The following is a 25,764-nucleotide window of genomic DNA, read 5'->3' on the forward strand; positions in this document are numbered from 1 at the left end:
ACCTAAATTTGTTCTTTTTATGATAGAAAATGGTTGTGTTTGGTAGCTAATGATTCCTATTTCCTCCAGGTGTACATCGAACCTTTGTCAGCAGTTGACCTTGAGTTCATCATCTCCATGATGTACCAGGAGCTTCCACAAGAAATTGTAATGCGTATGGTTGCATTCAACAATGCTCTCACTACAGAAATATTGGAACAGAACTTGTGGGGGCAGCTGGGGGGACCTTGGGAACTCAACCTAAGAGATATGTTTAGGTAAGAGGCTATTAGTTGATGTCTTACAGTAGTTCTGCAATTTTTGGGTTGACTTCACTGTCAATCAACGATTTGTCCCAGTTCTCTTTTGCAGGAGACATATGGTTCCCAGAAAACCATCCACAATCAGTAAGGCATCCAGTGAATTGATTTTGATTGCTTTCTAGAAAAAAATGTAGGACAATCAGTCAATCTATTGCCCCTGGTCTCTTGCAGAAGACCTGTAGCCTCCAGAAAACTGGCAATAGCCCTTGGGCAAAACTATAAATCACTTGGGGAAGAAAATTTTTGTTATTCACTAAGGATTGTTAGCATGGGATATTATAATATGATTTTTTTATGGTTCCATCAGAGCTAGTTTGAATCTGTGGCCACACCTAATCTGTGTTGGTACTGTTTTAATTCTGGATGGTCTCCTAAGTGTAGGCGAGATAGTGTGGTTCTTGTCAGGTGTCGGAGTTTTTTTTTCCTCTGGGGCTTATATATGTTTTTCATTGGTATTTGTACCTTTTCCTTTGTAATAGCTTTATTATTGTCCTCACCCTTCTCAGTGGCAGTGGACATGATGCAGGGATGACCCATCATTCAGAAGGTGCCAAGAAAAGAGTGAGGGAGGAGGGTTGAGGGGAGTGGAATATATATGAAATGGAATGGGTGGGAGTGGTGTCTATGCCTTTTTCTTTTTGGCTACCCCCCGTGTAAGGGGAAAAAGCCTTTGGTATATGTATGTATGTATTTTTTATTTATTTATTTTTTTGAGGAGCATCTCCCACAGTCACAAACAGAGCTTTTCTGAGAAATGGAGGTGGAGGTAGAATGTAGATTGAGAGAAGCAAGTAAATGCTTTGGGGGATTAAAAAATGTAATGAGAAATAGACATATGGGAATGGATACTATGAGGAGATTGTATGAAGGAGTGATTGTGCCAACAGCACTGTATGGGGCAAACATGGAACATAGGAGAGGAAGAGAGAAAGAATTTAAATGTGTTTGATATGAAATTCTGAGAAGTATGATAGGGGTTACTAGTCTGGATAGAGTGAGAAATGAGGAGGTGAGGAGTTGGGGGTGGAAAAGGAGTTAGGAGATGGGTTGATGAAAGAGTATTGGGATGGTTTGGACACATGGAAAAAATTAGTTAAAAAAGATTAGTAAAAGAGGTGTGGAAGGCAGAGGTCGAAGGAGTGAACATGAAGAGGCAACCAAGGATGGGATGAATGCCATGTGAGGACAGAGCCTTTATTGGTATGGCATTTCACTTGTTACGGATTTTTCAAGTACATAGTCATAATACACATGAATGAGATTAAATGAGAACAACAAGGGGAACAGGGGGATGGAGGGAAGGAGGTAGGGGGGTCATTGAATACTAGGAAAGGTTAAGGAGAAAGTGGATCAAATGTCTGGGAACAGGAAAGGTTAAGGATATGATGGAACAATTGGCTGGGTGAAGGACATTAGCTCATAACCGAGGAACAAAAGGAAGAAGAAAATAATAAAAGTAATTGTCTACTGAGGGTGGACAATGACTTTGAGGGGAAAAAAAGGGGGATTTTGGGAGGCAACTAGGGATAGCTTAAAACTTTGTTGGCAATGGGTATTAAAGGAATTAGGTGGGGTGAGATACTAAACATACCCCTATTATTTTCAATTGTGTTGGTTCCTTGTATGATGATTGCTTCCAAACACCATCTATGGATCTTGTCTGGTTCACGTACCATAAGTTCTACATTTTCCCAGTCCATCAAGTGGTTGCTACTGTTCCTGTGTGCAACCACTAGATGGACTGGGAAAATGCAGAACTTCTGGTATGTGAACCAGACAAGATCTGTAGAAAATGTTTGGAAACAGCCATCATACAAGGAACCAACACAATTGAACAAAATAGGGGCATGATCAGTATCTCACCCCACCTAATTCCTTTAATAGCCATTGCCAACAATGTTTTAAGCTATCCCTAGTTGCTCTCGAAAATTACCTTATTTTTTTTTTTTTCTCTCAGAGTCATTGTTCACCCTCAGTAGACAATTACTCTTATTATTTTCTTTTTCCTTTTGTGCCCTGGTTGTGAGCTAATGTCCTTCACCCAGCCAATTGTTCCATCTCATACTTAACCTTTCCTGTTCTCAGACATTTGGTCCACCTTCTCCTTAACCTTTCCTAATATTCAGTGACCCCCTCCTCCCTACCTCTCTTCCTCTTTCCCCTCCCCCCCATTACCCCAGTTCTTATTTAATCTCAGTCATGTGTATTACGACTATGTACTTGAAAAAGCTGTAGCAAGTGAAACGTCGTAGTAATGAAGGCTCTGTCTTCACATTTGGTGTTTATTTTGATAGACTTGTTGGCAACTGCCACTTTCATACACATGAGATAGATGGATGGGATGAAAGGGGCTTTGGAAAAGAGGGGAATGTCTATTGAGGAAGGAAAGGAGAGGACAGAAGATAGGGATGAGTGGAAAATGGTTGTTTATGGATGATGCTGTAATGCATGGAAGGGTGTGGGTGGGGGATAGGGGGGTGAGGGAGTATGTGTGAGTATTTTGACAGCCCAAAGGAATTTCTCCCAGTCTTCTCTTTTTCTGCATGAAGGGAAGGAGAGTGGGGGTCACTGATTAAATGAAGTGGCCTTGCTGTGGATGTGCTGTGTCTAGTTACAATGCTCCTGACCCAGGGCAGTAGGTGAGATGCAGGGATGACCTGTTATCCAGGAGGAGCGAAGAAAAGAGGGAGGGAGGAGTGGTGAATGGTAGTGGAGTATGTGGGGATGAAATAGTTGGGAGGGGATTTATGCCTTTTGACTTTGATTATCTCCCTTGTAAGGGGGGAGAAAGCCCTTGGAATATGTATGTACATTCAACAATTCCTCACAACCATGCATTTAATCTGATCATTTGTATATTTACTTACAGATGGTGTGAGATAATGTTGAAGTATCAGAAGCCTGAGGAGTACAATCCTGGAGAATATGTTGGGTTAATTTACTCTGACCGTATGAGAACTATAGAAGACAAGGAAAGAGTTATAGTTTTGTACGATCAAATCTTTGGTCAAGAATACCCAGGATATACAAGTTCCTGTAGATTCCATGTGAGCAAGTCACTGGTGCAATCTGGACATGCCTTTATTCCACGACAAATAAATGGAGATGAGGTACGTAAATTTGTAGCTTTGTTTCCTTTCATGAGAACCCACCTTCCAGAAAACTGATGACAGTCACTGGCAAGACTTGTATATCTTTTAGTTGAGGGACCAACAATGGGCACTTGCATGAAGTTATTCTCCAAGAGACTTTAGGAAGGATTATATCCCCATTACTCACTTCCAAAGCCCATCAACACTTTCCCATATGGAGGAGCAACCCAAAGGAGCAGGCACTAACTCTTACATGAAGCATGAAGTCCAAAAATTAGGTCCTGTCAATGCCCACTATTGCTCCACCACTTTCACATTTAGAAACTGTATGTACGGTAATCAAATTCTGTACAGTTCAAGTTGTGAAGACCAAATTTTTAGGAAAAAATTTAATGTCAATCTGTATGTGGATAATAGTTTAAGTTGAAATCTGCATGATGATAAGAGCCAGGACCAAAATTTAGATCTACGTATTAAAAATATTTACCAGTTGCCATCAATAGACTATATTAAAAAAAATGCCCTTTCCCCCATATAAGGGGGTTGACCAAGGCAAAGCAAACATCCATTTGAAGACAGATTACTGAATTTCTTACTTCAAACCCCTCCATACATTAACTCAACAGAAAAATCCTAAAATAAGCAAGAACCACTCCTTCATAACCATGTTCAAGTCATCATTCAGTGCTAAAATAATACCTACCCAAGCCATACTCAGACAACACAATATATCTTCCTTGAATGGTTTAAGGGCCAATCTGGTGATCATTGCCAGTTACTTGGCCCTCATGGGTCTCCTGCAAGAGATCTGGGTGCAGTAGTTTGATCGATTTCAGTATGTTTCAAATTTATTTGATTTTATTCATTTATTTATTTATTTTCGGGGGAGGGCATTCTGGTGTGTCTGGAAAGTAGGTCCTGTTTGTTGTTGGTGAGTGTTGTGCTTTCTAGGTGGACATATGAGTGATACTTGTGGCTATGAAGAGATGTGCATCCATATGTGGTAGGTCTTATGTATTTAAGGTATGTGTGAGGGACTTAGGGGCTGGGTTTATTTGTTTGTTATGAGTTGGTAGAAGATGTAATAGGACAGGTGCTGGTATGCTGCTGTCTTTGATAAAAAGAAAAAATTATAAGAGTATAGAATGGAAGGAAGTTGGAGTGGTCAGAAAGAATGGGTTAACATTGAGCCAGTTGAAGAGACTGAATACTAGTCCCTTGGGGTTTGACCTCTTGGTAGAGGTGGGATTTTGGAGTTGTTATGAATGAATAATGGGCTGGTGGCTGGTTCCTCTTTGGTAGTGCTGTATCTGAGGACATCCATCCTCCTTCCATCACTTTGGTGTCACTGTAGGAAGGAGCAGCTCTTTGGTACCTCTCTTTGGGAAGAAACATTGGACTCTTGCCTGTGTTGTATTATTATGGGATTGTTTTTGTGTTATTGGCTTATAGTAGTAGTAGGAGGGAAGCAGTCACTCTTCAACAGTTCTCTTTGTATGAAAATGTGGAGGAATTATAGTTGAAGTGGATAAAGATGCTGAGCTTCATTTAGAAACTGCCTTGAAGAATTGCCTTTTCCAAGTGTAGTTGGTCCCTGTAAACAGGATTTATCAATATCAGCAGGAATGTTTGAATTTCAATGCAGAAATGCAAAATATTGGAAATGAATAAAAGTAAGAAGATATATATATATACAAAAGGCTTTTTCCCCCTTATAAGGGAGGTAGCCAAAAAACAAAGACATAAAAACCACTCCCACCCATTCCATCCCTATCATACTCCATCCCAATCATACTCCACTCCCCTCCACCCTCTTCCCTCATCTTGGCACCTCCTGGATAGTGGGTCATCCTTGCATCTCGCCCACTGCCCTGGGTCAGAAGCAGTGTCACAAGACACAGCACATCCACAGCAAGGCTGCTTCTTTAAATCGGCGGCCCCCCCTCTCCATCCCCTCATGCAGAAAAGAAGACGGGGAGAAATCCCTTCGGGCTGCATCCAATTATTTCTCACACATACTCCCTCACCCCCTATCCCCCATCCACTCCACCTCATGGATCACAGCATCATCCATATATAACCATTCTCCATTCACCCCTGTCTTCTGTCCTCTCTTGTCCTTCCTCAACTGACATTCCCCTCTTTCCCAAAGCCCCTTTTACCCCATCCATCCATCTCATCCTAGGTCAACCCCTCATGTTCACTCCTTCCATCTCTGCTTTCCACACCTCTTTTACTAGTCTTTCTTCACTCATTCTTTTAATGTGTCTAAACCATCCCAATACTCTTTCATCCACCCTATCTCCCAATTCCACCCTTGTTCTCCTCCTCACCTCCTCATTTCTCACTCTATCCAGCCTAGTAAGAAGATGCCATCACTAAACAACAAAATGAGAAATGAATCCAATATGAAACCAGAGGAAAAAGGACCTAAGGCTTTTTATTATGGAAAATTTGTTACTTGAGAAATATATTGAGAAAATTACAAGAGACATATAGATTGTTGACAGATATAGGAGTCATTTCACTGCATGGATGAGAAGATGGAAAAAAAAAATTCTTCTTAGACTGGAGTGTTCTGCATTGGTGTGGACCCCATACAGAAAAAAAGATTTAAAGAATATTGAAGGAATACAATGAGCAGCAACCAAAATGGCAACAAGACAGAGAAAGATTACACAAGCTGGAACTGCCAACATTAAAAAAGAAAAGAGAAGTAACATGAATATTGTCTTCAGAACTAAAATGAGTGGATGTAATTGACAAAGAAGTCTTCCTAGTGAAGGACGGAAGAATTACTAGATTTGAAAGGAAACAGATAACGACAAGGTTTGAAATTATATTAAGAAGTTTTTTCATGTAGATGTAATGATTTGTGAAACTGGAGAAAAAATTATCCAATCAGACTTCAGGAAGCACAGGGAGCCCTGTCTATCTATTGATACACTAACAGGCTTTTCCCCCATATAAGGTGAGGTTGCCAAGTCAAAAGGCATTTACCACCCTTTCCTCCCTCTCATTTTAGATCCTCCTTGATGAAGGGATGAAACCCTACAAACATAAGAGGGAGGGTAGAGGGTGGAGGGGAATGGAGTGTATTAGGGATGGAATAGTTGGGAATTGTCTTTATGCCTTTGTTTTTTTTTTTGGCTACCTCCCTTGTAAGGGGGAAAAAGCCTTTAGTATATGTATGTATATACATATACCAATGGCTTTCCCCTTTACAAGGGAGGTAGCCAAAGTCAAAGGCATAAATCCACTCCCACCCATTTCATCCCCACATACTCCACTCCCATTCACCACCCTTCTTTCCCTTCCTCTCTTATATTCCATATTTCTGCCCCATACAGTGCTGTTGACACAATCACTCCTTCATACTATCTCCTCATAGCATCCATTTCCAAATGTTTATTTCTCATTACATTTTTTAACCTCCCAAGGCATTTACTTGCTTCTCTCAATCTACATTCTACCTCCACTCCCTTTTCTGCCACATTTGCACCCAAGTATCTAAAGCTATGCACTTTCTCCAGTCTCCCTTAATACTTCCAATTTGCTGCCATCCTCTCCCTTGTACAACTAATCACCTTGCTTTTACCCACATTTATGTTAAACTTCCTTCTTTTGCACACCTTCCCAAACTCTCACTACAAGTGAAGTGTCATCAGCAAACAACTGACTTATCTCCCAATTTTCTCTATTTTCTCTAACCATCTCCATTCCCCAACCCATTATCCTAGTGTTTATCTCTCATACCACCGTATCCATGTAGAAATTGAACAGCCAAGGTGACATAACACACTCCAGGCGAAGTCCCACCTTCACTTCAAACCACTCACTCTCTCTATTTCTAATTCTAACACAGGCTCTACTACTCTTGTAAAAACTCTTGACTGCTCTTAACAGCTTTCCTCCCATCCCATATATCTGCAATACCTCCCACAGTGCCTTCCTGTCTACCCAGTCATAAGCCTTTTCCAAATTCATAAAGGCCCAAAAAACATTCTTACCTTTTCCCAAAGCTTTCTCACATATCTGTCTTACTGCAAAAATCTGATCTGCACAACCACTACCTTTCCTAAACCCACTTACCTACTAATAAGTAAATACAAGTAGATAAGTATGCTCGCACAACACAAAAAATAGACCAATGTTTCATCCAGGAGAGATCATTTGAGATCCTAAAGACAGTTGCTGGCAGCATAGGAATTATGGAACCTTAGGTTTCTGGTAAAGGAAACTCAAAGCAACAATTTATTGATTGATTTCTTAGTTGAGATCCTAGACCTGGTTACCAACCCATAGTATTGTGCCTCCAGCAGGGGCTTGGTCTTTGATTAAGTGTTGAGATTATTTGTTTGAGTCATACATGATAGAGACTTATATGAACTGTAAATTAGATATTTGTTTACTTCTGCAGCTTTTACTAATTTTTGTACAGATGTGTTTGAAGATATATTTGCCACACACTGATAGTATACTATATTTTGGTGCAGGGCTGTGATGATTGGTCAAGTGGTAGTCTGTGTTTACTTCAGCATCAAATACCTGTTTTAGAAAGCCTCATCACCTGCATCAATATGAACTGGATGGCAATACTGGTGAGTACTCTATTGATTATTTTGTATGTTAGTGATAGGATATCATGTTAGATGCAACCAGTGAAGGGTATCTACATGATGCATGTCAGAATTATCTCCCTGCCACCCATTTTTAAAACTTGTCACCTGTCTTTACTGGACTGTGGTGTGAACAGCCCCCACCTCAGTAGGAAACCAAAGGATTGAGGGTGTGTGCTCTGTTATATAGGTGAGGTTCTTCAACCAGATATACACTGGCATGTCTGGGTGGATATACAGAAGGCTTTATTATAAGAGTAGTGTGCTTTTGATTAAAAGGGGCCGGCTTTATGTGTTGTCTGTACAAGGCATCTTGTGACTTGGACTGGCAACTGCTATTCTCATTACTACCAGTACTCATTTTTGTCTACCCTGGTGATTTGAATATAAGGTACATGGGTATGAAGCAAGAGTGCTACACATATGAAGACAGGTTTCTCATATGTAAAATGGAGAAGGTTTAGGTAACATCTTGTCATCTGCCTGAAAAAACTGCACCACCATGAATTTTTTTGGAGTAAAAAGTGCACATGGTACATACATATACCAAAGGCTTTTTCCCCCTTACAAGGGAGGTAGCCCAAAAAAAAAAAAAAAAAAAAGGCATAAAAACCACTCCCACCCATTCCATCCCTAACATACTCCACTCCCCTCCACCCTCTTCCCTCCCTCTTATCTTGGGACCTTCTGGATGACTGGTCATCCCTGCATCTCTCCCACTGTCCTGGATCAGAAGCAGTGTTGAAAGACACAGCACATCCACAGAAAAGAAGATGGGAAGAAATCCCTTCGGGCTGTGTCAAATTTTCTCACACATACTCCCTCACCCCCCATCCCCCACCCACTCCACCTCATGGATCACAGCATCATCTATATACAACCATTCTCTATTCACCCCTGTCTTCTGTCTTCTCTCGTCCTTCCTCAACTGACATTCCCCTCTTCCCCAAAGCCCCTTTTACCCCATCCATCCATCTCATCCTAGGTCGACCCCTCATGTTCACTCCTTCCAGATCTGCCTTCCACACCTCTTTTATTAATCTTTCTTCACTCATTCTTTTCCATGTGTCCAAACCATCCCAATACTCTTTCATCCACCCTATCTCCCAACTCCTTTTCCACCCCTGTTCTCCTGCTCACCTCATTTCTCACTATCCAGCCTAGTAATCCCTATCATACTTCTCAGACACCTCATCTCAAACACATTCAAACTCCTTCTTTCTTCCTCTCTTATATTCCATGTTTCTGCCCCATAAAGTGCTGTTAGCACAATCACTCCTTCATACAATCTCCTCTTAGTATCCATTCCCAAATGTCTATTTCTCATTACACTTTTAAAAAATCCATGAAGGCATTTACTCTCTTCTCTCAATCTACATTCTACCTCCACTTCTCCCTTTCCTGCCACATTTGCAGGGGTAGTGTGAATTTGTGAAGGAACATATCTAATGTCAAGGTCTGGGGGACTCTTTTGTTATGGTCTTTGTACAAGATGGTCTCTGTAAGATTGTGCAACCAGAGTGCTTTGACTTCGTTTTTTGACTCGTGTCCAATGATACGATAGGGTCCACAGAATTTAGGAGAGAACTTCGAGGTGGGGGTGTGGTTAACAATGTAAACAATGTCTCCAAGTTTAAAGGTACAAGCTCTGGCTGATTTGTTATGCAAATGGACCATTTTGTCCTTGGTTAGATGAAGAGTATTATGGATTCTTTTGAAAAGATTATTGAAATTTGTTACTTTGACCTTGACATAATCATTGAAATTGTAAATGGGAGGTAATTCTGAAAGGTCATATGGGAGCCTTTTGTCCGAGCCAAAGAGGACAAAATGAGGTGATTCTGATATTGACCTGTTAATGGAACTATTTATGCAAGCTTGAATCATGGGGACATGTTCATCCCAAGAAGGATGAAGATCAGAAGCAAGGAGTCTTAAGAACATTGAGAATCTTTCTATGGCATTCAACTACAGTATGCCATTTGAACTAGGGTGATAAGCAGTAGTGTTGCATATTTTTTATATGAAAGTAATTACAAACATGCAAAAGAATCTCATTGTTGAATTCAGTCCTGTTGTGAGAAATCCAAGTTTTGGGTGTAGTAAAGGGGCATACGAGGTTGCCATTAAGGGTCTTTGCTACGTGTTGTGCTGTCTTGTCTGGTAGAGGGGAACGAATACAGAATTGTGAAAAATGGTAGACACAGATAAAGAGGTATTGGTTTCTGCTATGTGTAAATGGTAATTTAAGAAGATCAACAGAGAATGTGTCGAATGGTTTACAAGGGGTAGGGTAAGTTAGAATTAGAACATGACAGCTGATATGACCTTTGTGAGTCGCACAAGGTTGACAAGCATCAATGTGGGCGTGTATATCCTTCCTCATGGTTAACCAGAAGTAGTGCAGTCTGGCTTGTGTAATGCATTTCTGCTTGCCAGGGTGTGCAGGAATGGGTGAATAGTGTAGATGTTGTAGTTCTGGAATGAGGTCCATAGGAACTACAAGTTGAAACACTGATCAGTTGGCATGTTTTTTCCATTAGTGTTGTTTTGTGATACAGTATATCATCAACTAACATGTAATTGTCAAAATTGGGAGGAAGTTTTTCTGTATCAGTTGTGTCTGCAGATTCAGGGAAGTATATAACACATCTCCAAAGAGGGTCTGATTTCTGTGCTGTGGCTACGCATGCTTGTGTAAGAGTTACTGAAATAGGGTTTGGAGTGATGGTTGCAATATGGTGACTAAGAGTGTCTGCAACTAGGATCACTTTTCCTTGAACAAAATAAAAGGTGGCCATGATCTCTTGTATGATAAGGAACCACCAGACAAGTTTTCCTGAAAGACTCTGTCTTTGGAGAGGTGTAAGATTGGTTGATGGTATGTGTATATGTGTATGTCATAACTGAGGATGATCTCTTTAAAATGTTTGAGTGCATATATAACAAAGCTTCTATGTCTGTGACTGAGTAATTTTGTTCATGTTTGTTGAGTGTGCAGCTACCATAGGCAATTGGTGTGAGTTTTGTACTGTGTTGTTGCATGAGGACTGCACCAAGTCTGGTATAGGATGTATCTGTGTATAATGTGAAAGGAAGATTTTGGTTTGGGAAGGCAAGGGCAGGTGGCATGGTTAAGGCTTTCTTTAAGTCATTAAAGGCTTTCTCTTGGTCAGGTGTCCAAATGAAGGGGGTGCCCTTCTTAAGTAGAAGTTAATGATGCTGTTATACCAAAGTAATCATGAATGTAATGTCTGTAAAAATCTGATAGAACAAGGAACGAATGTATGTGTTCAACAGAAGTAAGGCGTGGAAAATCAATGACTGCCTTGACCTTGTCTTGTGAGGTTAAAATTCCTTGTGAATTAAGGACATACCCTAAGAAACATATTTCTTTCTGAAGGAAGGAGCACTTCTTAAGCTTCATTTTGTGACCTACTTTTGCTAGTCATGAAAAGACAGTGTGTAGGGTGTGTAAATGCTCACTAACAGATTTAGAAGTGATGATCACATCATTGAGGTACATAAACACTGAATGACCTATGAGACCTGCAAGTACTGTATGCATAAGTTGTGTGAATACTGAGGGAGCTGAAACGAGACCCATGGCTAGATGTTTGAAGTGATAATGACCTGTGGGCATGCTAAAGGCTCTCAAAGGCCTAGACATTGGAGTAAGGGGGATCTAGAAATATGCCGACATAAGGTCCAAAGTTGTGAAGACTATGTTGTTTTTACTGAGTGGAAGATGTCTTGTAAGACAGGTATGGGGTGTCAGTCTGGTATTGTAAGCTTATTTAACTCTCAGAAGTCTACTACTGAGCAGAAGGAACCATTGTGTTTAGGGACAACAAAGAGAGGGAAATTCCATTCACTAATTAATGGTTCAGTAATGTCTTGCACAATCATGTCTTGGATGAGGTCTACAATCATGTTTACTATGTGGTATTCTGTATGCAGGAATGTAACATGGTTTAAGAGTTCTCACGAAGGGGTATGATGCTGAATAAGATTAGTAACTCCAAGGGTTTCACCTGGAATGGCAATAGTATGTCTGAATGTGTTACAATGTGCAATCAAGTCTATTTGTGCATCAGAGAAGTCTGTGGGGTTGAAATGTAATGCATCAATGGGTTCCTGTGCTGTGGGAATGTTGGAAATTTTGGTACAAACTTGAGAAGTAGGGGTGCATTAGTGTCATTGGCAATCAAAATGCATGACCTTTCTTTTATGTAAAGCTGATGGCTGAAAGCAGGGAAATTTGACATGGCAAGTTTCTGGCATACAGAGTACATTGATGTCTTGGTGTCTTGTGCTTGAAAAATTTGTATGTTTATCTTTGTATACTCACAAGGGTACAGCGTTTTTGGGCTAATAAACACTGCGTGAGTGTGTGAGAATGTAGATAACACTTCTGAGACGGGTGGATTTTGTGTTGAATTCCTCTAAGAGGGGCAAGAAGGTGTCCTCAGGCAGTGAAAGATGAACAATATTTAATGGGGGTTTTGTCCTGAGTTTTACTGATTTGGACATGCAGGAGGAGTCAGTACATCTGTCACATTTGGAATAGATGTCCATAGCTGTCAGTAAAGTAGAAGAGTTAGAGTCCTGGGGAGGGGTTTGGATGGTGATGCAATTTGTGCTAGTAGCTGGTGCATCCTCGTGTGATGAAACAGAGTGAATTGAGATGGCGGGAGGGGGGCCAGACTCAACTGATGCAGGATCATGTTCTGCCTGCTCGGTCACGTGGATGTGGTTGGCTTTGTGAGAAGTTACTGATGTCAGTGCAGGGAGGAAATGATTTGCATGAATGATGCCATTTTGAGCAGGGTAAATGAGTGTTATGTTGCTTTATCAATGTTAAACCTATGAGGATATCAGCAGGAAAATGAACATCAGCTACGTACATGGTAACTGGAATGGATGGGCACTCATCTTTGAAGCTAATATCTAGGGAGAATTTACCAATGATTGGAAATGGTACACCATCTACATTGCAAAGATCAACATCAGGGGGTTCCAAAATGGTAACATGTTTAGTTTCAGTGCATAATTTGTGGGAACTGTGTGTTGATAAAAATTAATTGGGGAACCTGTGTCGAGAAAGATTGTCACTTTGGTGTTGCAAGACATATCATTGAATGTTAAGAAATGGGAAGACATGTTTGGGATATCTAGGGTATGTACGGGTAGAGTTGGTGAATGAATATCTGGGTATGGAGTAACTGTCCTTGATGTGCAACAAGTCTTTGTATTCTGTAGTCATAAAGGAGGTGTGTTACATGAATGCCATGCAGGAGATGTGTTTTGTGAATGCCTTGCAGGAGAGCAATCTAGGGATTCTGGTTTGTGTTGCCTCCATGGCAATGATCACTCACATGAAAACATGTACTGTGATAATTGCAGTATTGGTTTGGTTGTGAAGGGTTTCAGTGGTGGCACATGTTTGCTAGGTGTCCTGGTTTGTGGCAGTATGTACAAACCATTTGTGTTCTTGAAGGAGAGTATTGGCATGAATGATGTCGTGTTATGTAGTTACCTAGTTGTATCTTACGGGAAAGGGAGCTATGCTCATGGTGTCCCATCTCTGTATCTCGTAGTATCTAAATTGTTCTTAAATTCATGTATGGTTTTTGCACACACTATCATTTCATCCAGTTTGTTCCATACATCCACCACTCTGGGGAAAGCTGTTCTTTTTCAGGTATCTTCTATAACTGTCCTTTTTGAGTTTCTTTCCATGTCCTCTTGTATTTTTTGTATCCCAATTTAGTAAGTCTTCTCTATCAGGGACTTTTGTACCTCTTATGATTCTATAGATGGTCAACAAGTCTCCTTCTTCTCTTCTTTGTTCCAGGGTTGGTAACTCTAGTTTTGACAGTCTCTCTTTGTCTGACAGTTCTGAAACTGTGGGAGCCATCTTTGTAGTTGCTCTTTGGATTCTTTCAATTTTCATTATATTCTTTTTAGTACTGGGTGACCATAGTGTCTCTGTGTTCTCCAGTCTTGGTCCTATCAGTGTGACTAGTATTTTCTTCACCATTTCTTCATCCAAGTAAATACCATTTTTATTGACCTCAGCAAGTTGTAGGTTTCTCTGACAATTTTGTTTATCTGTTTATCAGGGGACATGTCCTTTGTGATGATTACTCCCAGGTCTTTTTCAAATCCCACTTTCTATACATACTTTTCATTGATTTTATATTGTCATGATATCCTGTTTTTACTTTTTTCAAATTCCATTATGCTACATTTCTTGATGGTGAAGTCCACTTCCCACTTCTGACTCCATTCCCAAATTTTGTTCAGATCTCTTTGTAGCAACTTAGTCTATTTCAGTGTTATTTTTTCTCAACAATTTTGCATCATCAGCAAAGAAGTTCATGTAACATTCCACAACTTCGCCCATGTCATTCACATAAATAGCAAATATTATTAGAGCCAGTACCAATCCCTATGGAACTCCACTAATCACTCTTCCCAAGTAGAACCTTTATCTCTGAGCACTACTCTCATTTTTCTTCTATGCAGGAAATCCTCCATCCATTCCAGTAGTTTAGCATGTACACCTATAGTTTTCAGTTTTCTTAATAGTTTTCTATGTGGCACTTTATCAGAAGCTTTTTGTAGATCTAGGAAAGCCCAATCAGCCCATCCATCCCTTTCCTGTATTATATCTAATAGTCTTGAGTAAAAGCAGATCAGATTTGTGGCACATGATCTTCCCTGTCTGAATCCAAACTGCATCGAGTTTAGTATGTTCTCTTCCAGATGTTTTGTCCATCTATTTTTGATAACTTTTTCACAAATTTTGGTTACAGTACTTGTAAGGGAAACTGGTCTGTAATTTGTTGGGTCTTCTTTGTTACCTCCTTTATATATTGGTACAATGTTAACCTTTTTCCAGTCATCTGGTATTTTTCCTTCCTTAAGAGAACACCTTATATTTTTGCCTTCCAGTTCTTCTTTAACTCCTTTAGTATCCAGTTTGCAATTCTATCTGGGCTGTGCTATTTCCTGACATCAAGGGTTGTTATTTGATCCATTATATCAGCTTGTGTTGCTATTATTTCCTCCATAGAGTGGGATTTCACTTCTCGCCCTTCATCCCAATGCCATACTTTTTCTCTAGTGAAAGCTGATTTGACATGTTTATGCATGACCTCATCCATTTCTATATCTTCTGTGTATTCCATGTTCCCCGGCCATAGTTTCTCTATTTCATGCTTGTTTTTTAATGTACCATTCACAGATCTATAGAATGGTTTTGGTTGAACCTTACATTTTTCTAATGTCTTTTTCATAATTTATTTTTTCTTCCCTGCATATTTTCACATATTCCTTTCATTGCTATATATATATATATATATATATATATATATATATATATATATATATATATATATATATATATATATATATATATGCCTTTTTCTGGTATTTTTCTTTTTTCCATCTTTTCAAAGCATTATCTCTTCTTTTTTTGCCCCACTGCACTTTCTATTAAACCAGCACCTGTTACATTCCTTTTCCTGTTTTTGTCTTGGTACATATTTATCCACCTCTTCATTATAAATTTCCATCAGAATCTTCCATTTTTCTCCCACTCGTGTCTTTTCATTGTGAAATTTATCTCAACTCGCTTCTTAAAAAAATTCTAAGTTTCTCAAAGTCCGTTTTACTATATACCAATCTCTCGTTTCTGTATTTCTCATTTCTCTCCATATATATTTCCTCCTTTAATTCTAGTTTAAGTAATATGTGGTCACTTTTCCCAATTGGTGTCTTGTATTCAATTTTATCCACCATTTCAGGTTCTGACATAAAGAATAAATCTAGTCTCAATGGTTCTTCATTATTTCTATATCTGGTGTTTTCCTTTACCCATTGTGTCATTGTATATTCCATAGTCATGTCAAGTAATACATCTCCACGTTATTCCTCTCCACCTTTCACTGTCATCTCTGCCCAACATATTTCTTTGCAGTTAAAATCCCCCATAAATACCACGTTTCCTTCATCTTCAGCACTCCATTTAGTGAAATCCTTGTATCCTCTAACATTTTAGAGTAATCTCTCTCCAAGAACCCGAGATGGATGTAGTGATAAAAGGTTTTGTTTGCTTATTGGTGTGGTAGGCATCTATTGGATTTCGTTGGTTTGTCATCAGACATGCGGATGAGGGTTTGAAGGCATGAAATAGTATGCCTAATACCTAGCAGACGTTGATGGGCCTGGCCCTATCTACCAGGCCTCAGCATGCCCAGCAGGGCTGGTTTTGATTTTATTTTGTTGGAACAATATCCACACGACCACCAAGATGATCACGTCCACAGTGCATGGATAGTTCATCTGTTCATGCTAACCTCCTTGCATGAACAGATGAACTATCCATGCACTGTGGACGTGGTCATCTTGGTGGTCGTGTGGATGTTTTTCCAACAAAATAAAATCAAAACCAGCCCTGCTGGGCATGCTGGGGCCTGGTAGATAGGGCCAGGCCCATCAACGTCTGCTAGGTATTAGGCCTACTATTTCATGCCAAACCAACCAAATCATGTGTCTGGTCTGGTGTGGTTGATGGTGTGTATTTATGTATGAAAAGCGTGCATGCAGTAATGCATTCCGACGAACTCACCAGTCCTTTTTTCCTGCTCTTAAGATTCCTCGCTCTCGACATGTTCTTCGTCAGTTGAATCTTTTTTTTGATATCCTTGTACCGTGCCCACATTGGAACACGAGAAGGCATCCAAATCCGATAAATCTTCTTCACTCAATGTGAAATCCCCAGCGCATTGCTCGCTGCGCGTTGGCGATACTGACGTCATCAGTTGCCCTAGCGGTGGAAAATGTAACTACGACATTGAAAAGTTCGTCTGCTACCAGGCACTTTTAAGATCATGCTATTTGGATAAAATCAAGACTATAAAATGCTAGAAACGTGTATTTTAGTGTTCTAATTTCGAAGTTATATTTTTCATGCATGGAATAACAAAAAATAAAGAAATCTAAAACCTTCTCAGTTGACCTTTAAGCCCCAGTCACACCAAGCTTACGACCTGTTTCCGACCACCTTCGACGGTGGCATTTTCTCATGGTTAGCGCCAAGGTATTTCATATTCATCTTCATGGCGGAGAGGAGGGGGAGATTCATTTCGATTGCATTGTCTTGAATTCTTTTTATAAACAGAGGAACAACACAAATCAACCTTTTCGCCGGTGATCGGAAACAGGTCGTAAGCTTGGTGTGACGGCCAGCTACCTCTCATATAAGGGGGGGTGGGAAACTCTTGGTGAATAGATAAATAGATAGAATGCGTTTGCCAGATCTTGTGTTTTGTTTTATGACAAATAGTACGTATTCAATTTTTGTTTTTATTTTAACATATTTCCATGGTATTTTTTGGTTTTGTTTTCTTTTTCATGTTTCTGACAGCAATTGGAAATGCACAAAATGAAACTTGTGTTTCCTGTACTTTCTGACTGGTACTGTTTTCTTTTTTATTTATTTATTCATTCATTTATTTGTTGATTTATTTATTTGTGCAACATACGAACGCGCATTTACATGGTAATAGCTGATGCCCTGGGGCTGGAGTCAAAACGAGCCTTTCATACAGGCGCCATTTTACGAAAGGCGTGCCTATTCCCATCTGTTCCTCTTCCTTCCCCCCTCCCCCACCTCTTGTGCCTCCTTTTCCCCCTCTTCTTGGTCCTCGTGCGGGTTATCGAAAGTATATTTTTATGCAGACGACATTTTAGACTTAATAGGCACTTCCGTCCAGAAACACGCTTTTTTTTTTTTTTTTTTTTTTTTGACAAATCTCCACTCAAAGATGAATGCTGATCACTTCTATATTTTACTGCCCCTCCGTTCTGCTGCCCTCTCTTCCTTACCATCTCTGTAGCTCCACATTTTGCGTGCGATATTGTCCCGAAGGGCATCAGAGACGCATTTGTCTCCTTGTTTTCCTCTTTCTATTCCTCCTCTTCGCCGCCAACACATCCTCCTCCTCCGCCACCGCCTTCACGTCCTCCTCCTACCCTTTTCCCATCTCCCTCCTCCCCTTTTCCCATCTCCCTCCTCCCCTTTTCCCATCTCCCTCCTCCTCCCCCCTTCCTCGTCCTCCCCCTTCCTCCTCCTCCCCTTTTCCCCTCCCCCTTTCCTCCTCCTCCTTTCCTCCTCCCCCTTTCCTCCTCCCCCTTTCCTCCTCCCCCTTTCCTCCTCCCCCTTTCCTCCTCCCCCTTTCCTCCTCCCCCTTTCCTCCTCCTCCTTTCCTCCTCCTCCTTTCCTCCTCCTCCTCCCTCTCTTCCTCGTCCTTCTCCTCCTCCCTTTCCTCCTCGTCCTTCTCCTCCTCGTCCTTCTCCTCCTCCCCCTCCTCCTCCTCCTCCTCCTCCTCCTCCTCCTCCCTCTCCTCCACTTCATCCTCCTCCTCCATCTCCTCCTCATTTTCGTCCTTGCCGGCGGCATACAAGTAGCATAACACTCCAAGAGCCCATACAGTAAATCGAGTTCCTTTTTGGGAGATGTACTGCCGGCTGCCACGGGGTTGCGGATTCTCGGTCAGAGAAGCTCACTGGATTAATTGATCTGGTAGGAAGGTCTCGGACACTCGGAGGCATCGAAGTGGAATTAGACGAAGTCGAGACAGAGGAAGGATTGAAGAGGAACTGATCACTGGGGTTGGCCCAGGGGCCTGATTAACGAGGGGAGGCTGCCGCGGAGGACCTCTAGGGCGTCACGTGATACTGAGTTCCTTCTTGAGTTTAGTAATGGGACATCAGCCTCGAAGTGGGACGAGATTTAGGTTTAGAGAGGGAGAGGTGCGGAATGTTGAGGGTCGGGATATTTTTTTATTTATTTATTTTTTTCCTGTAGTGCCGCCCTTTTGATGGATGAATCTGTTTCAGTAAGGAGTGTTGTGCTATCACCTCTTTTATATGGTGACGCCCTTATATCATCCTTTTCTTGCTGTCGCAAGGCAGTTTTATTTATGCAAGGTGTAAAGGAAAACGTGAAAGTACCCTTAATTGTTGATATTATATTTTACTGAAGTGTAAAATTGAAGTGAAGACCGTTGTACGAATTAAACATGTTTGCAACGTGTCATTCCGGGTTTTCGCACGGTCAGCGCCAGGCTGTTTTGTTTGACTGTGGATAGGGGGAAGAGGAGAAGGAGGAGAAGGGGAGAAGGAGGAGGAGGAGGAGGAGACCCCGCACTACAGATACTTTTGCTCAAATGGCGTCTTTTGCTGATTTTGTTTCGGCTGGGAACATATCATTTTGTTCGGCAGAGGTCAGGACCCCTTGATGAATGGGACTCTCTCCTTGTATGGGGTTCGAAACCAACTTTCCCTACTTCGCTGTTGATCTCCCACATGGTCCCACACACTCTCATCTGCAAGACTCTTTCACAGAAGCCATTTTATCAACAACGACCTTTCCCCCTCCTATCCTGTACTCCGACATAAACCCAACAGATTTGACCGTTTTGAGATTTTTAAATTAACGGTCCTTCGTTTTCTATACAATTCGGTTTAACGGTTGGTGTGCCTGCCGCAACCTGACTCGAAGCCGTCTTGGTTCCTTCCAGTGTCTGGATATTTCGAGTCATTCCTTAATCAAGGTCAGGACTGAGGGAAAGGTCTCTGTTCTGGATACTCGGTGGATCTCTCCTTAATGGATATCGTACCGGGTTGTGACTCCCCTCCCTCCTTCCTGTTATTACTCTTCAAAAGCTGGCGCTTGATTGTCGTAAATTCCTTCTTTACCATGAAGAAATTTTATATTTTGTTGTGGATAAATGAATTTATGATTATTTATGTTGCTGAGTATTCTGGCCGATGTCCTTGCCTCGACTATCTTCATTGTGAAATCGTCTGGTGTTTGCTGCAAAAACAAATGAATAGATAAATAGATGACTAACTAGATTAATGAATAAATGAATAATCATGCAGTGTTGTGCGGTATAAGGGCTGAACATCAGGGGAAAGGGCCAGGGGCCTTGCTCGCAAGGACGGAGGACAAGGGGGCCAGGGGGACAAGGACTGCTGGACAACAGCCAAGATGTAGCAGGAAGACTAAATTTGGCCTTGTATTGGTTGTCGATGCCGTGGTGACGGATGGGGTTTGAGGAAACGAAGACGAGGAGGAGGAAAAAAGGAAGAAGAGGTAAAAAGGAGGAGGATTAAGAGGGAGTGAATATGGTGATGACGATGGTTAAGAGGAGGAGGGGAGGGAAGAGGAAGAAGGAGGACTGGAAGAGTGAGAAGAGGAAGAAAATAGGAATGAGAATAAGATGTCGGGAACAAGAGGAGGGTTATGGGGGTGACGATATTGAGGATTATGATTAATGGGGGAAGGAGAATAAGTGGAGGTGTAGGAGGGAGGTTGTACATCTCTATACATATCAATCAATCAACCAAAGCAGCCATCCTGAGTCCACTGCTGAACAAAGGCCTCCTTCATAGCATTCCATGAATCACGCGACCGTGCCATCCTCTGCCACGTTACACCTGTAAACTTCTCGATCTCGCCTCTCCACCTTCTGTCTGGTCTCCCTCTTTCACGCTTCGTATCTCGCGGCGTCCACTCAGTTATATACTTGCTCCATCGCTCATCAGTCGTTCGCACTAACTTACCTGCCCAATTCCTCCTCCTCTCTTTTACTGCCTCCACAATATCTTTCACTCTAGTCTGCTCTAGTCGAATTATAGCGGTACCTTTCGCATAAATCTTTTCTAAAACTTTTACGATATGTTCGTTTGTACCCTGCTTGCGTAGCGAGTTTAGTATTGCTATTTGTTCTACCGAGTCAAAGGCCTTCTCCTAATCTACAAAAGCTAAACACAGAGGTATATTGTATTCTATCGTTTTCTCGATTAGTTGGTTTATCGCCTGCAAATGGTCTAGAGTTGAATATCTGCTCCTAAAGCCTGCCTGTTCTCTCGGTTGGTTTCCATCTAAAACTTTACTTAGTCTATTTGTAAGAATCTTAGGGAATACTTTATATACATTTGATAGCAAGCTAATCGATCGATAGTTACTAAGGTCCTTCTGGTCTCCTTTTTTATGAAGCAAAATCACTATAGCATTGCAACACACATCAGGGACGCTTCTTGACGTAGGCACTGGGTGTACAACTGAGGTAATTTAATATGAATTAATTTCCCTGCATCTTTCAACAGATCTATTGGTATACCATCTTCCCCAGGTGCTTTGCCCCGTTTCATAGTTTTTAGAGCAAATTCTACTTCTTCCTTTGTAATATCTGGTACACTACTAACGTCTACACATGAATTTACTGACTCAACTACGGTCTTCGACGAGTAAAGCTCTTGGTAAAATTCTTCTACTCTTTTTACCATTTTGTCTTTCAAACATCATTTGCTGTCTTCCTAAAACATGTCTGCGCTCGGTCACTTTAATACTTTTACCTTTCCGAATAGTTTCCTCCATTTCATACATGTTTCTCTTTCTTTTCTCTAATCTCTGCCTTTTGTTGATAAGTTTGTTTAGTTCTACTCTTTCTATTTCGTCTCTCCTGTTTTTAATCTGCATGGTCTTTCTTTTCATGAGGTCATTTGTAGCTTTGGAGTATTTGTTTTCTCTTTTTTTTTTTTTTTTTTTTTTTTTTTTGTACTTCCTACTTTCTTTGCAGATTCCCTAATGATATTCACTAAATTCAAATTAATATCTTCCACGGTGTCTTCGTTAGTTCTTAGAGCTTGAAATCTATTTTTAATTTCTAACTGAAATTTCTTCTTACTATCCTTAACCTTTGCAAGGCTGATTTTCTTTCTTAAAATCAATTTATTTCTCTCGGCTCTGAAATTGAATTTAGCTGTGCAACCTACCATGCTATGGTCACTACCTATGTTGACTTTATTTATCACCGTAACATTGCTAACGCTTTTGCTCTCATCTCCTAATATGAAGTCTATTTCGTTCTTTGTTGTTCCAGTTGGACTTCTCCACGTCATTTACGACCTACACTCTTTTGGAAGAAAGTGTTCATTATCCTCATGTAGTTCTCTGCAAAATTTATTAACATCTCGCCTCTGTCATTTCTTTCACCTACTCCAAACTTACCAATACACGTCTCATCTCCCATCGTCTTCCTCACTTTAGCATTAAAGTCGCCTATTACCAACGTGTACTTACTTTTTTCTTGATCCATTACCTGACTTAAATCATCATAGAACGACTCAATTTCATCGTCTGAACTCAGTGAAGTTGGTGCATAAACCTGAACTATTTTTAGATTGTACCTTTTACACAACCTAATCACAATCCAAGCTACCCTGTCTGGCAAACTACTGAATTTGACTACATTACCAGCAACTTCTCGGTTTATCAAGAATCCTACTCTGCTAGATCTTTCTTTGCCCTTACCTCTATAGTAGAAGAGGTGGTGACCATCTTGTAATTGTATCAGTTTTTCTTCCGTTCTTTGGACTTCGCTTAGTCTCCGATGTACTACTTGATGTTGTCTAGTTCTTCTATTAAACTCTCCAGCCTGTGATCCCCTGAGAGACTTCTTACGTTGTAAGTATAGATCTTCATTTTCTTCATGTTGTTTAATGTCCAAGACTTGGATCTGCTTGGACATTGCTTACTCACATTCGGTGTCACACTGCCCGTAAGCACATAAGGCAATGCGGTTGGACCTTTAGGAAATGGTGATCCAACAGGAACGCCCGGTTTTGTTTTGGTTGTGATATTTATATTTGCTATGAAGGGGGGTTGGCAGTAATCTCACCTCCGTGCCAACTGGTTTCTGGTGATATATTTGTCTGGTGTCACCTTATTCATTATATTCGGTGAAGCCCAATATCCATAGGGTGCCCAATGGTCCACGCCGTCATTATGACGGTACCTCATATATCTATGAGGAATTTCCCTGTTTGCCAACAGGGACGTGCCAGTTTGCAGTGGGTCCTCCGACTGTGTGTTTGAGCTGCTCTTTGTCTGATCTTTCTTACAAAACCTGTTCGATATGGGTGACCCTGCAGAGATTTCCTCTCTATCGCCATAGCTTTTGTAATCATTAAGATTCTCAAGCCTATCCACCACGTCAAGGTGTCAACTCTCGGATAGGCTGTGTACATATATGTATATATATATATATATATATATATATATATATATATATATATATATATATATATATATATATATATATATATATATATGTGTGTGTGTGTGTGTTTGTGTGGCTGTGTGTGTGTGTGTGTGTATTCATATTGGTCTTTGGATCACGCGCTGGACTTGTGAACGACAGCTATTTCCCTCCCGGAAGAGAGCTCAAAGCTCGTATGACCGATCTATGGGTAATGCTGTGACCTTACACGCACACACACACACCTAACTCCCCGCCCACGAGAGTTGGAGTAACGACTCGAAGCACAGCGATACTGAAATTATATCAGCCCTGGGCAGGATTCGAACCCGGACCGCCGTAGTGACAGTCAGAGACCCTACCAACCGCGCCACCGAGTCGTACATTTGTGTGTGTGTATGTGTGTGTGTGTGTGTGTGTGTGTGTTTGTGTGTGCGCGCGCGCGCGCGTACTACTGAAGAGGACTGCAGCTAACATTCGAAATATATAGTTCCCGTTTCCAGACATTTGTTCTGCCCCGAATTTTTTAGTTTGTTACATATATCGTACCGGGTTGTGGCATGTCCTGGGCATCCAGTGGCAAGGCTCTGATTGGGGACTCTCAGAGTTTTGGGGAAAGTGGAGGTGCACCTCAGTTGCCATTACTCGCAGGTCCACTCTGACCCGGAGTGGTAGTACCTGCCAAAGGTCCCTGCTGCATTGTAAGGAAACCTCTTTAGGACAAGGCTAGAAGGGAAACTCCTACACAAAACCTAGCTGAAGCAGTCAGCTATGAGAGCAGCCCCCAAAAGGTGAGTCCTGGACAGCTGCTGCACCTGGCCCCATCTGTCACATGTTACAGTCATCGTACCTGTGACACTGATGAGGTTTAGGAAGAGGGAGTAGTACCGGGCCTGCACAACCCCAGTGCTGCTATACAACTGTGCAGGATTTCTACCCTTCTGCAATACATTGCACAACACGAAGAAATGAGATTAGTTAATACGACGGCTCAGTCCATCATCACTATATATATATATATATATATATATATATATATATATATATATATGTATATATATATGTATATATATATTATATTATATATATATATGTATATATATATATTATATATATATAAAATGTATGTATATATATAATGTATGTATATATATATATATGTATATATGTATATATATGTACATATATATACATATATACATATATATAGATATATAACTATAAAGTAATGTCGTAACACATTCGTAAAGATTCAACAAAACCCACTGTGTTGGATAAAAATAAATGAAATAAATGAATTCCATATATTTCGATCACGGACTGTGATCCTCTTCAATCATTCAGACATTCAGGAATTCCTGTAGACCACTTAAGAGGATCACAGACCATCATCGAAATATTGGTAATTAATTTTTTTAATTTCTTATAAACCAACACAGTGGGTTTTTGTTGAATATATATATATGTATATATATATATATATATATATATATAGTTATATATATATATATATATATATGGTTAAACTTAATGGCAAGATTATTATTGCAGAGTTTTTTATCTGCCTTTTCTCTTTCTCTGAGAATCTTTTTCCCTTCCACGGGAAGTTGTCTTATAATGTCACCATATGACATTATTTTGTCAGTTACTTTGGGCATGGCTTTACCAAAGTGAAAAAATTGGCCAGAACGCGTTTTCACACTGCTTAGTGCTTCATCAGTGGCTAGACTGTGAATATCTGATTGAATTATTGTGTTTATATATTGTTGGTGGTGGTCTGATATTACATTTTGAGGCTTCTGATTGGCTAGTGGGCTGGGCTGGGACTCCCAAGCTATTCTACTTCCTCATTGGTCGGCTGTTGTGTGACGTCATCAGTATTGTGCCTTCTTTCAGTGGGCTTAGATCTCCTTACGCTAGGGAGGGCTTCTAAATCCCTAGTTTGTATATTGAGATTGGGAGATGTTTCTTTAATAAAGAGAGCTTCGAGGATAGGTAGCCTTCTATGGTCTTGATTTGTTGCCAGCACTTCTGTGTTTTCTATTAGAGTTTCTTTATTCAAATTTATTTTGTGAGCAGAGTGATGGTGGTTTCTGGGAGCTCCTGAAGAGAGGTGGTATGATAACCGGCGTGAGAGATTCATATTTCACATGCCAATATAGTTTGAAGGTTGGGATGCACAGTTCCCAAGTTTACACGTGTACCTATATATGACGTGAGTTCTCTGAAGGTCACTTTTACTTTCTCTTATATTATTCTTTAGTAGCAGTTGAGATGTCTTTTTATTTTGATAATATATAATCAGTTGTACTTTAGAGTTTTCTTCTTTAGGTTTAATATTTCTTTTAATAATTTGTTGCATAACCCTTTCATCTTCTTTGTAGGCTGTGGAGAAGAAGGACTTATAGTAAATTTTAATCAGGTTTTTGGCGTTAATGTCCTGTGGGATTTTGTCTGGGTGGCTTTTGTCCTGTGGGATTTTGTCTGGGTGGCTTTTGTCCTGGTACCATTTGTCTAAAGTTCTTTTTGTGATTCGCTCTATATCCTTATTGGCGAATCCATTATTCATAAGGGTCTGAGAAGCTCTTTCTAACTCATTATGTACTGTTTCCCAATTATTACAGTGACT

General features: G+C 40.5%; 1 protein-coding gene across 2 annotated transcripts in view; it reads left to right on the forward strand.

Annotated features, from left to right (window-relative positions):
• LOC143018983 (midasin) overlaps window positions 1-25,764 on the forward strand; it is a 485,776-nt gene that overhangs the window by 75,667 nt on the left and 384,345 nt on the right. For both annotated transcript variants that reach the window (XM_076174672.1, XM_076174673.1), the window contains exons 19-21: window positions 70-257; window positions 3,172-3,412; window positions 7,891-7,995. In XM_076174672.1, the coding sequence (XP_076030787.1) occupies window positions 70-257; window positions 3,172-3,412; window positions 7,891-7,995 (534 nt within the window). The remainder of the gene's footprint in view (window positions 1-69; window positions 258-3,171; window positions 3,413-7,890; window positions 7,996-25,764) is intronic.

This window comes from Oratosquilla oratoria, chromosome 36 (genome assembly GCF_046742065.1).
Source record: "Oratosquilla oratoria isolate Oo_2021 chromosome 36, ASM4674206v1, whole genome shotgun sequence".
Classification (NCBI taxonomy): Eukaryota; Metazoa; Arthropoda; class Malacostraca; order Stomatopoda; family Squillidae; genus Oratosquilla; species Oratosquilla oratoria.